Raw genomic sequence first — 12,570 nt, forward strand, 5'->3', positions numbered from 1 at the left:
AAACGGATGAGAGAAGTTCGGACTCTGAAATTGATTAGCGCCAATCAGCTGTACTTGGCTGCAAATACTTTCTATCTATTTTTCTATCTTCGTATCTATGGCTGAGAGACAACTCGTCGTCTTCGACTTTGACTGGTCAGTCTCTGATAACGTGATGGGATTGGTTCTTATCTCAGGAACAGGTCTATGGCTGATCAGGATACCGATAGATGGATTTTCGAAGTAAATGCTCCAGATATCCGACGAAAGATGGAGGATTTAGAGAGCAGCGTACAGTGGACTGATCTTGTGTAATGATTTCGCTATCTGCAAGCCCAATTCAAATCTTGACTGCTGTTCGATCAAGGGCACAATCGTTACTCGAGGGCTACGAAAAAGGAATTAAGAGAAAAGATATTGAGCATGCCCTCAAAATAATCCCATACGTCAGCTTGTACCTTTTTAATCGAATGACATCCGCTTATTTTACTCTCCTGTAGCATCCTGCAATGGTACGGGCTGTAACAACTTTGAAAGCCCGGGGAAATACCACCTTTCTGTGCTTATCCAATGCAAATTCCGTCTTCATCTCGACTATTCTCCAAGTAATTATCACTTATCTTCAAATTCCCTTCGAATTTCAATATCTATCAATACAGGAAAAGGGCCTTGACACGTTGTTCGAGGAGATCATAACAAATCCAGCCGAATGGGACACTTCGGGACTATTGAAGCTACGACGCAGAATTGACCCAGAAGGACCTCAGCACGGCTGTAAAATTGGATGCAGTCCGAACATGTGCAAAGGTAAGTGATCCTAATCCTAATTTTACATCCTATCTCAGAAGATCACTACCAAAGGTGAGGAATTAGACGCGTTTCTTGCGCGACATGACTCTACGTACGATCGTATAATATATGTTGGTGACGGATCCAACGACTTCTGTCCAGTATTACATCTTCGAAGGTGGATTTACTCTTATCATCTTCGATTATGATCTAAGCCAGTTTTGCTTAGCCAGGATATCGTTTGCTGTAGAACCTTCGGTGGTTTACCAAAGCGCATTGCTAGAGACGGTGAACTGTTTGGTCTCAAATGCCAAGTCAAATATTGGACTGGTGCATGGGAGCTTGAGGAAATATTTAACACACTGTAGAATCAATAATTTATAACACACGCCAATACAGCGTCTTTACCGTTATGCCTCTCTTATACATAGGACTGGCTTTCGATTGTGCTGCAATTGTGACTTCTGAATGAGATTTCTGAAGAAAAGAAGAAAAATCGTTGGGGTAGCTTATGCCAATAGGTATGGAATAAGTGCAGTGTAACTATGTCCCCGACGATCATATAGTCCTTGTTAGGCAAGCACACAGAAGTTCATGCAGCAAAAATTTATGCGACGAGACTTGCTCACGCTCATCATGGACAACAATACGGTTGAAAGCCGGAACAAGAGTATGTAGATATGACCCAGGGTTTGCATGGTGGACATGGCATATAACGCGTAGTTGGGTTTCGAATAATTAGGAAAGAGACGGGAAAAAAAGAAAGGTATGACTGAAAGCCAGTTTTGACAGGCGTATCGCGTCCACAACCCAATTTACGGTAGAGGTAGAGCATGGTTCTGCCTCATTATTGATTAGTGAGTTCTCGGGAGTTATCTTGGCCAAGCATCCATTCCACTGGCTCTCCGAGAATCCTTGAGTGACCCAGAACTAGGAGACATTTCTCCAAAGGCAGGTCTTTGTTGTTGTTGTTGCAGAGGATTAATGGACCCTAACGAACCAGGCATACTCTGGGTGCCAACCATTGGAGGTAACACACCAGCCACACCCGCTCCATAAAATGATGGCGCAACGTTTTGAGCTGAAGCTCCAACATGTCGCGCATTCATTGCAGAAGAGCCATGATTTGAGTAGGAGCCGGAAGGAGGGCCATATCCACCAGGACCAGACACATCTGTTTGCATGGGAACATACATACTCCCTATATCCGTCCGGCGATCCACGGAGTCAAAGGGAGTTTGCGGAGAATTATGCTGAGGCTGAAGAGAAGGAGGATGTGACGAAGATAGAGGAACTCCCGTTGATTGAAGGGGAGGCTGTGAGTTATATGTCAAAGTATAACGATTTCCAGGAGTCGCGGTACCGCCAGTATACGCTTGTGGTGGACTTGAGATGACACTACCCGCTCCGCCATACAAGGCGGCTCCAGCACCATCTCCTCGAGCAGCCGAGCGCACGTTCGACATAATAGCATCCCGACGAGCATTACCACTGGACGCGGACGCGGACTCAGAGTCATCCACCAGAATAGGTGGTAAATTGGCGCTATATCCATGAGATAGTTTTGAAGGTGCTTGCGTATGCCCGGCATGATACCTTCCTATGGATGGGAACATTCCACCCATTCCGGTTCCGCTCCCACCCCATTGTCCTCCGCCCACTGCTCCCGAAGCTGCCAGTTCCGCCTGTTGCTGCAAATACTCGAGCTCTCGGGAATACGCATTAGGTGGCGGTGGTCCTCCTTTGCCACTCTGCCGTCTTTCCCATTCCCTCATTGCATCATCCCTGTTCAAAACGGGAGTGAGCGCGTTTCGACCTTGTATGACATCCTGATTCATATGCTGTAACCGCGCAAGGGCCGGAGGTATCGCAGCGTCCATCTGGTTTATGGTGTTTGCTCGACCCCTTGATGACGTCGAAGAGGCCGGGCTTTGTTGCGAGGAAGATTGCATAGAATTAGATGTGTAATAAGAGTTGGAACCAGCACCTCCTCCACTTCCGGATCCAGGGAACTGAGGCATACTCGAACTGGAGTTCATGTTGAGATGTCCTGTCGAGGTTTGATGCATAAGTCGGTGGTGTACCGGAGGTGGGGGTTGGGTGAGTTGCGCAGAATTGGTAGGAAGCCCATATCCATCATGGGATGGGACTTGGCTGGAGGGTGGCTGCGACTGGTTTTGTCCAGCGGGACCAGGCGCAAGGTAAGGGTTCCTGTATTCTCTCTGTTGCTGAGCCTGTGCTTGCGCTTGCGCTGTGTACACCTGATGTTGAGCAAGGTGTTGGTTGTAAGTCGCGGCATCTTGGTAAGCGCGGGTTCCCTTTGGCTGTGAGGGAACGAGCCCACCATATGGACGTTTGGGATCTGGGCTGTTGTTGTTGCTCGATACAGAAGATGTGTTAGAATTCGGTGATGAACTCGATCCGCCAGCGCCCGCGGCTGCAGCAACTTGTTGGCCCGGCGTGAGTTGATCAGGCTGAAAACAGTATTTAGAATGGAATATAGCAACAAAATAGGAGGGTGCCTACCACAAACGGCTTGACAAATTTTTCTCCGGTTATAAATGGGTGTAACCTTGCCTGTTGTGGCGTCCATCTTGTGATCGGATTCATGTCCAAGAGACCTTGGCAAAAATCGATGAAGGCGGCGCGATTATTCATCTCCTTCTCAATTTCGTGTTGCCGTGAGGCATTAGCGTTTGGAGAAGACGAGGACGATTTCGATGCTGGCATGGGCGCGGTGTTTATGATCTCTGGTAAAGAGGTGGCTTTGAAGTACTGATAGCATTTTCATTTCGGAAAACTCTTTTAGAAAAAGGTTCGAAGTGAGCTCACCTGCTTTCCTGGTTGCTCATTGGTTCCATGATCTCTCGAGTACTGCTCCAATGACTTCAACTTCCACTTTTTTTCGTTCTGTCCCGAAAGAGGGTTCCATACGTCATAACTGTCGAAGAATTGAGAGGTTTGCTTTCCAATATTGAGCATCGACAAGGGAGGTGTTCTAAACAATGAATCTCAGTCATAGAATTCAGGTAACGCGGGAGTAGAATGTCCCTCTCTCGCGTACTTACCCTAACATCTCGACGATTCTGCATATCTGGTTGTACTCGCTTGTGCCTGGAAACAACGGTAATCCAAGGAAGAGTTCTACAGCAATGCATCCCAGACTCCACATATCGATGGAAGCAGTGTATGATAGTCCCAGGAGAACCTCAGGGGACCGATAGAACCGAGATTGGATATACGTATACACCGTCTGACGTTCATGGCAAGCGGAACCAAAGTCGATGACTTTGATTTGTGGTGACTGAAGGCTGCATACAGATGATTGAGTTGAATGCAACTGGAAAGTATCATGGACATACGATTTGAGGAGAATATTTTCCGGTTTGAGATCACAGTGAATTAGTCTCGCCTCTTTGAGGACAGTCAACGCGTCTAAAAGTTGCGCCATAAAGACTTTGACGAGCTGTGTACTCAAACCTAACACAGGATGAGCATACAGAAAGCCAGTGGCAGTGGATATGGGACTCACCTTGGAACTGATTTTGCTTGATCAGCTCATACAAGTTGGATGACAGAAGCTCGAATACAAGACAAAGATGATTGCGATGGATGAAAGAATCACGGAGCCGAAGAATGTGGTGTGTGTCGGAAGGATCACATTGCTTGTTTAGCTGTCCAAGGTGTCAGAGGATCTGGAAGGCCATACCATATGCCGACGCACCAACTCCAATATCGTCACTTCCATCATACTCTGGTTGAAATACGCTGGTTTGTTTTTGACAACCTTAACTGCCACTATCTCATGCGTTTTCATATTTTGACATTTAACAACTTGTCCAAACGTCCCTTGACCGAGGATGTCGAGGATGAGATATCTAGAAAGAGCATGAGGTCGAGCCTGCGAGCAAAAGGGATAATCTACATACTTATGTCCTTCTTCTGTGCCCAACCAATCGTTGACATAGAGAATGTAGTCATAGTCGTCATTATCGTAGCCTTCATTGTGAGCTGGCTTACTGGGTTTTGTAAGAACGCGCCTTGGATTGTGGGTGCTTTCATATCTGAACTGTGGGTTGCAAATGCGATATGTATCGAGTATATTTGTGGTCAGATGCTGGAGAGGACTAAGATATGAGCCGTCGGAGCCCATACGATGACCAGAAGGTGCAACATCAAGTCGTGGCTGGAGATCAGTTGGGCCACGAACACGGCGAAGGCCGTGCGGACGACGACGGGGCGGCGGTGGCGTTGGATCTACGAGCATTGGGTCTGGAAGGTAACTGAGCGGAGTCGGTGGATTGGATATGGACGGTTTTCTGAGCTGATGCTGATTTGGAGATAGCGAAGTCTCGTATTCTCTCGAATGATTCCTTGAATGGCTCTGTTGATATGGAGACTGCTGAGGCGAGTATGGATCCAACATGACTGCCGTGTTTGGTGTCCTCAACGGAGATCTCGGGGCCTGAGGGTAAAAAGAGTTGGGTGTTGAGGATGGATATGCTGACATCGGCGCTGGTTCGAGCTCGTCTGGTAGGTGGTGACGTCTGATATTTCGATTTCCACCCAACGAAGCACTTCTAGATAATGGCTGTGGTGAATAATCTTGGTCTACAAGTGCATTGAGTCTCGGTGGTCGATTTGTGCTGGCGGAAGGAGGAGGAGGAGGTAATGGGCTGGCATAATAAGCAGCTTGAGCTGAATGCGCAGCCTGGGCACTGGACGATAAATCTACGTGAGTTTGCCAGCGAGGGAGGTCAAAACTCCCTTCGCTGTAGCCCAGGTCTGCCTCGCTCATCGTCGCTGAGGAAAACGTTTGCTGTGTATTCGCTCCCAAATCATCTGATTACAGCATACCTCACGCAGCATCATATTGATCTTATCATTACATTTACAAAACGAGATAATAATACAACAAAAAAACTTTCTAATTATTTTATCTATTCATCGTATGTGGAATTTTGGATTGTCGAAGTCCATGAATTGATTTAGGACTCCCTGCAGCAAAAGCTCTACGTTGTGAATATAAGCATCCTTTGCTATCGGCTCCCACAATTCCCTGTCATCCTCGCAAGTCAAAAGGTGCCGCATAGATATCTGCTTTCCGTTCGACAAAAGCTGCCTGTCATTCGGCATGCACGCAACCATTTTTCCGCCGAACGCAGTGATAACATTGTTCAAAAGACTGCGGTCTTCTTTCACACCGGGAGTTACGTAGAACACCCGGTTGGCCAGTAGAGGGTACTTTGACTTTTTCGCCTCTTCAAGTGATTTTTTCAAATCGATATCCCATTTTCCTCTATCCTTAAGGAAAAATGGTTCTTCAGCTGCAATAAAAATTAGCTGAAAGTCGAGAGCTGATTGATAAAAACGATGTACGCAGTAGAGTTTTTGCCTCAACCGATTTATGTATCCATTGGTCCGTGAGGATCCATGGTGTAACAGCCAGCGCACATAGGAATTTCTCCGTTCGCGTGATCTTCGTCGCGATAAGATGTGTACACTCGGATGGTTTGGTGACGAATTTTGCTCCAAGTTTTTCCATCGCCTGTGACACGCTTAAACATAACGAACGAAAAGTCAAACGCGACCACAGTACCTTCTTGGTGGCGTCAGTCAGGTTCACCTGGGTAGTCATTACCCGGACGGATCCAGGCTTGCGTTTTCTGACTTTCTTAGGGGGTGAAGCAGCATCAGCAGGCATGTCCGACTCTTCAACCTCACGCATATCCCTAGATGACACCTTCCTCTTCTTTCCAGCAATAACACCAAAGTCTTCCTTTGGTTTCGTTTTGCTCTTACCATTTGCGGCCGGTTTTTCCTCTTCTTGATCAGGCTCATCCCTATCACGCGGAAACGCGGAAACACTAGATGAACTGTGTCTCCGATGTTTTTTCATCTCTGATTCAAACCTCACCACATCAGGCATAATCGTGTCCCGGAGCTGTTGCGAAGCTCTTTCAGCTGCACGCCTCGAGGGCCTTCCGCTAGCAGGAGAATCGAAGGTGTTTGGGAGGGACGTCGAAGGCCGGGCACGGCGCTCGGCTGAAGCAACATGGACACTGCTTGATTTGGCTAATGTTTTCGAAGGCGAGGGAGGACCTGCAGAAGCAGTGGATTTTGCAAGTCTGGGCATCACAACGGATAACTGTTTCGGGGAAGGAACTGTCTTTGGTTTCGCCTTCGGAACAGCATTGGCTTTCATAGACACTCGACGCGGGACGTCAGAGTCTTCTGTCTCTCGACCACGGGCCTTCGGTCTCACGGCATTCGGTCTAGAGGGTTGTACTCTTTTCTTCTTTGAAGGTGTGACGACATCATCGTCCTCAGTTTCCGGACTGTCCTCCTTCTCTGAAATATCATTTCCACCATTGTCTGACTCATCGCCTGAGGCATATCGGGCTCGTTTCGTGGCGGCCTTGATGTTGTTTTTGACATTGGCCTTGGTGACTGGGGGAAGGTCAGCGTCAAAATCACCCTCACTGTCAGAAGAGCCAGCGGTGTTAGTAGTGCGCCATCTACTACTGAAGTTTGTTGGGTCCTGGACCTTCACTTTCTTCTTCGAGGCTACGGGGCGTTTCTCCATTTCCTGTTCTTCTTCGTCACGATTGCTCACATGTCGGTTCTCCTTTTCAGACGAAACATGGTAGTCTGAGTCCATCTGAGGCTCATCTGTTTCGACAATGCGAGAACGGCGGGAAGAAGACTTTGGAGGGCTTTGTTTGGGCATCTTCGAAGGGGAAGAGTTTAGATCGTTGTCGTCATCGTCTTTCCTGTGTATCGCCTGGGGTCTGGGTCTCGGTTTTGACTTGCTTGATACAGGCGTTCGTGGCGTGTGTTTGGCAGGTTCAGGTTCAACGTCGACAACCATAGCGTGCCCTTCATTCTCCTGCCCAAGGTATGGGTCATTATCCGCCCCCATAACGATATCAGCAGCCTCCCGCGCATCCCGAGCGCTATCCTGAGTCCGTGAAGCACTGACAGCAACACTGACAGGCTCTCCTTGTTCCTGGGCCTCCTGATCAGCATCTTCTTCCTCGAGCCGGTCGAGTTCAGCGGGGTCTTCGATACTAGGCTCCAATCCGCGTTCTCCAAGGCGTGATGCAAAGTCTGAGCCTTGGGGAAAATGTATATAGCGATCATTACCAACAGTCATGTTCTTCCAGTTAATAAAACAGTCCTCTAGCCAAAGATGATTGACGATTGGAATGCCCCATGCACGAGCTCGTTCGGTCTTGGTTCCATCCGCTCTAGTAGTGCATGAGATATCATCAGAGAGAGGAAATAGGTTGACTAACTGTGCTGCGATCAGGACGGTATTCTTACTTGACATACTGGGAGTGAATTTAGCACCCATAATGCAGACGAGCTTTTTGATATATTCTCTCGCTTCACCAGTGAAGTTGGTGATTGTGATTTCCTATGGATTGGTGGCATGAGGATAAGGAAGTCAAATTTGGGATTGCATCCATACATGAGTATAGAAGCCTTCAATAGGTTTCTTCGGAATAGGATAGTGGAGAAGCTGGTCGAGGGGTGGAGTGAGGATGCCAATAGAGAGGACATGAAAGATCCAGGACAAAGAGGCAATGGTCTTTCCAGCCCTAGCCGCCTGTTAAACATGTAAATTCAGAACGGAGAAACAGAAGAAAAAAAGCGCGAACTCTGTAGTAGGCAGTACCACTTCGAAACCTCGTCACGTATATGTCGCAGTCAAATATTTTCTCCGCTTCTTTGTTTGCATCTCCCTCGTCATCGTTAGTCCCGATTGTAACAATTATGCCATCCGCCCTTTTAATGAAGCTTTCAATCGCCTTCCTTCTTTCGCCGAGTTCAAGTGAAGCGGCAAGTAGGACGCGACGCTGCCCAAACACTTGTTTTGGGGAAACCATCTTGGTTGTTGCAGACTCTGCATTCCAGGAGGCCGTGGAGAATAGCACTTCCTTGTTTGGCTCGAATTTATGTGACCTCTTCTTCCTATCATTATCAGAAGGAGCCGGAGGTTGTAATACAAGAGGATCAGGCCACTCGTAAGGAGTAATATCTAAATTTCCCATTCCAAGCCTGAGAACGTCGTCAAACCAATGGGGCAAGAGGATGGCGATAGGCGCATCTTTCTTATAGTCTAGTGCATTTTGGTATTTCTCTGAGTCCGAACCCAAAGTGAAGAGGTGAGTGACATCTTTGATGAGGCCGCTGCGCCACTGCCCACCGAATGAGGATATGCCGGCAGAAAGTACCTCGATGTCTGACGGAGAAAGCTATCGAATGAAATTATAGTGAGGAGATGTGATTCTAGACAATAAGACTCACATCTGCCGCACATCCAACCACTCCAGAAAATAGTTGACGAGGATCTGCCGAGTAGTTTGAGGTCCTGTGGTGAGGATGAAATCAGTAAATTTGACTTTGAAGGAGAATGAGCTACAAACGGTTGAAGCTTTCCGAGAATTACTGAACGCTCGACCCATTTCTCCTAAATTGAGGTATCAGTTTTGTGACAGGCATGAAATAGATAGATCACGCACTGTGCATACTGGTTTTACATCGTCTCCTTGAAAACCCTGCCAACCCTCGAAGCGATGAGAATTTGTCACGACATGGGTTGCACCGTCAGGGGAACGTGTAGCAGTTCCTCCATGACTTTCAATCAGATGCGTGAGTTGTTGTATTCGAAGGGGAGAAAATGATGAAGGGAGGTAGATTACAGCTTTGGCAAAAAGTTGCGCCATAAGGATTACAGTGCGTAACACTGAGGACTCGAAGAGCGGCAGTCGCGTCGTAATCACAACTTGCTGATTTGTGTAAACAAGCTACTGTGATCATGAGTTACAGTAACAACGGGTCATATACAGACACGCGTGACGCGATTCAGTGTCACATGGCAAAGGGAGTTGGACTCGGAAGGACTCAAGGAAGTGCAATTGAGAACGACAGGCGAGTTATGTACAAAGAGTATTGTATTCATTTATGTGATCTCTAGGTGTAGGATATAAGATTATAGTACACTTCGTCTGACCTGAATTACAAACATAAGATTGCAAAACGTGGAACCGGGGAATACCTCAACAAGCAGATGAAAACGCGCGTCGCGCAGAAGATACAACCAACGTAAAGATAAGCAGGTCTAGAAGAGCAGAAATATTTCCATCTTCCGTGCAGCGGAATTGGAGCATCAATGAACGTCTATATTCTGGCGTCCCTGGTTTGCCCAATACTGTATCATGGAAGAACCAGGATCTACCGTGGACAACCTCGCTGCGCCAGCGCGAAATATATAGGAATTGATTAGAACAGTCGCTGTGTGTTGCTTGGAAAGGCATTGGAAAAATTGGAAAGGTTGTAACGTGAACGTGAATGGTATTGGGGAAACCTCTGGGGCGACGATGATGAATGGTGATACACAGATTAGAGTGAGGCACTTGATAGGGTTGAACGAAGAAATCGAATACAAGTGCGATGGAAGGCATATGAAGAATCAACGAAATCGCCGATGTCTGGTCTGCAAGTGCGGTATGTGGCGCGCGTGTTGCGAGGTAGAAAGTTGAGCTGGAGTCCTGTTGACAGAATATGTAGTGGCGTTTGATCTATGGCTGCGTATGAAAAGAGCTTGTGTTAGAATCCGCCAAGGGAAATTGATTGCGAGGAGTTTGACGAATGTCGCCATGAAATCGCGGGTATGCATCGCCGGCACGTCATTTTATTTAGTTCAAAGTTGTGGTCGTGACTGCGCTCCGGTTCAAAAACGACAAAGCATTACTTGGCTCTGTTTCAGCGCTAGATGGCAGATGATAACACATAGAAGGGCAGATACGTTGATAGCGATCAATCGAGTCTTATTCTTGTCGTTGCTGGTGCGCTCAAGACAGGATGTCCAGGAGGCGCAGACGGAGCTAACGCAGCAGCAGCCAAAGCCTGGACATGAGCTATCTTGGCTTCTCTGAATTGGAGCGCTTTGCTCAGCCACCCCGCCATATCTACCGCATCACCATTTTCTGCGTTGGCTTTAGCTTCGTCTCGTTGAATGAAGTCATGCTCTAGAAGCTCTGCGTAGGTAGCACGTCCGTCAGGAACTTTGACTAGACAGCTAGCAACCCAGTCACATGCTTCAGGAGAGTAGCGATCCGAGGGCAAGGTTGGTGCGTCATCTTGGATAATCGTTTTCAACTATTCAAAGGCAGATCAAATTTTAGGAAGACTGGGAAATATATGTAGCATACCTGCGCTAAAATGTTCGAGTACGCTTCTGGAGGGTACGGATACCTGCCTATGGCGATTTCGATTATTGACAAGCCTAAAGACCATACATCCGATGAAACAGTGTAAGTCCCCACGGTGTTCTGGTGCTCTCCGGAGATTCTTTCGGGCTGTGTATGGGTCGTGATAAGCAGTTGAGGTATCACCGACAAAACAGAAACATACAGCCATGTATGTTTGGCACCCGATGTTAGTTTTGGCAATACTCTTCTCCAGTTGACCAGATACTCCAAAATCACATAGTTTGATCTGACCGCGATTATTGATAAGCACATTAGTTGGTTTGACGTCTGTAGATTGTAGGCAAATGAGAACACTAAAAAAGTGATTGATGAAGTGATCCACCTCGATGAATAACGCCCAATTCGTCTTTCAAAAATTTCAATCCTTTGACTGTACTACCTGCAATCCTGGCTAGGACATCCTCCGGTACACCCTGCCAAATCACTTCCTCCTCACCGTCCGGGCCCGGATGTAGAGCCGGGACGGTTTCTCCAAAGCTAAAGTTGACTACTGTGTCAAGGCTTCCACGATCCATGTACTCCATGCAATAATAGACACAGGTCTCCACAAAGAAGGCACCATAGAAGTCTACGATGTGAGACGACGACGCCGCCCTATGTAATATGTCGAGTTCCATGATGATAGCGTTCAACTTTGCATTGTCGAGTTCGAGACGGATTTCCTACGAGGGATTTAATCTAGAAAACGCTGCGAGAATAAACGGGCATACCTTGAGAGCCATCGTGACACCAGTTGGTGTATGCAGGACCTTCGTCACGGTACCGTAATTGCCTCTTCCAAGTTCCTCTCCTCTTTCTAAATCTTCCATGTTAAGCTGAAACGAAACACCGTTGGCAAAGTTGACGCCATTTGCGTGGAGAACAGCTTTTCCTTTGAAGTTGAGTCGCCCGTTGGGATCTCTGTAACAGATCATGAACTTAAAAACGTGGAAACGGTATTTTTAAACATACATGACGTTTGCAAAGGATGAAAAGAGACTGCCGGGCGGAGCATGAGCGAGAGGACCTCGTCTGGAGTCATTAGCAGCAAAAGAAGGTCTTCCTTGACCTAAACCTGCTGCTGAGGCTCCACCACCAAGATTACCATTGATATCCTTGAGAGAAAAGTTAGGTTTCGAACGACGTCGAGCCGCTATGCCGCCTGCAGCAGGTGTGGCAGATTTTGGGAGGTTGGGAGGAGGATAAGAAGCAGCGGTACGAAAATTTGGGGGAAGATTATGGGAAGATGGCGAAGCTAATGAAGCCTGCTGAAGTAAAGCAGCAGTGTCATCAACATCGTTGTTATTCCTTCTCGCCATATTGGTAAGTTTTGCCTGTAAAGATGGAGGCATCGGAGGTAGACGAGAGCCTTGTTGATTGCGATTGAGAAGACCAGCAACACCACGAGAAGATCTCGGAGGTTCCATGGTCGGAAGAAGTCAAAATATGAAAGAAATGTAGGACTGCGAAGAGAGAAACCTTGGAAGGAAACCGGTTCGTCATTTTTGATAAGTATTATTACCTCATGTCACGTGGTGTGGCT

At 47.3% G+C, this 12,570-nt stretch overlaps 4 protein-coding genes across 4 annotated transcripts; 1 reads left to right on the forward strand and 3 right to left on the reverse strand.

The window, feature by feature from the left end:
- Nucleotides 1–43: 43 nt before the first annotated feature.
- On the forward strand, nt 44–1,388 carry C8R40DRAFT_296083 (phosphatase phospho-type). Its single transcript, XM_046234628.1, has 7 exons — nt 44–135; nt 183–290; nt 347–425; nt 480–584; nt 639–786; nt 841–946; nt 998–1,388. Exons 1-7 carry the CDS (start codon nt 98–100, stop codon nt 1,134–1,136), a joined length of 723 nt encoding a protein of 240 aa, XP_046085745.1. The 5' UTR covers nt 44–97; the 3' UTR covers nt 1,137–1,388.
- A 252-nt stretch (nt 1,389–1,640) lies between these two features.
- Nucleotides 1,641–5,566, reverse strand: C8R40DRAFT_1171265 (uncharacterized protein; the record flags this gene model as incomplete). The annotated part of the gene is made up of 8 exons (XM_046231671.1): nt 1,641–3,242; nt 3,295–3,543; nt 3,601–3,766; nt 3,837–4,079; nt 4,131–4,248; nt 4,301–4,442; nt 4,493–4,646; nt 4,698–5,566. 8 exons carry the CDS (start codon nt 5,564–5,566, stop codon nt 1,641–1,643), a joined length of 3,543 nt encoding a protein of 1,180 aa, XP_046085746.1.
- Nucleotides 5,567–5,636: 70 nt separating this feature from the next.
- Nucleotides 5,637–9,701, reverse strand: C8R40DRAFT_1107424 (uncharacterized protein). Its single transcript, XM_046228204.1, has 9 exons — nt 9,297–9,701; nt 9,201–9,244; nt 9,082–9,145; nt 8,433–9,029; nt 8,243–8,380; nt 8,067–8,188; nt 6,368–8,018; nt 6,148–6,316; nt 5,637–6,095 (listed from the first exon to the last, which is right to left on the reverse strand). Exons 1-9 carry the CDS (start codon nt 9,498–9,500, stop codon nt 5,713–5,715), a joined length of 3,372 nt encoding a protein of 1,123 aa, XP_046085747.1. The 5' UTR covers nt 9,501–9,701; the 3' UTR covers nt 5,637–5,712.
- A 714-nt stretch (nt 9,702–10,415) lies between these two features.
- Nucleotides 10,416–12,569, reverse strand: C8R40DRAFT_296243 (kinase-like domain-containing protein). Its single transcript, XM_046234630.1, has 6 exons — nt 12,000–12,569; nt 11,759–11,948; nt 11,371–11,710; nt 11,191–11,315; nt 10,989–11,135; nt 10,416–10,935 (listed from the first exon to the last, which is right to left on the reverse strand). Exons 1-6 carry the CDS (start codon nt 12,452–12,454, stop codon nt 10,594–10,596), a joined length of 1,599 nt encoding a protein of 532 aa, XP_046085748.1. The 5' UTR covers nt 12,455–12,569; the 3' UTR covers nt 10,416–10,593.
- Nucleotide 12,570: the final 1 nt, after the last annotated feature.

Source organism: Lentinula edodes (assembly GCF_021015755.1).
Source record: "Lentinula edodes strain Le(Bin) 0899 ss11 chromosome Unknown C8R40scaffold_20, whole genome shotgun sequence".
In the NCBI taxonomy this organism is placed as follows: Eukaryota; Fungi; Basidiomycota; class Agaricomycetes; order Agaricales; family Omphalotaceae; genus Lentinula; species Lentinula edodes.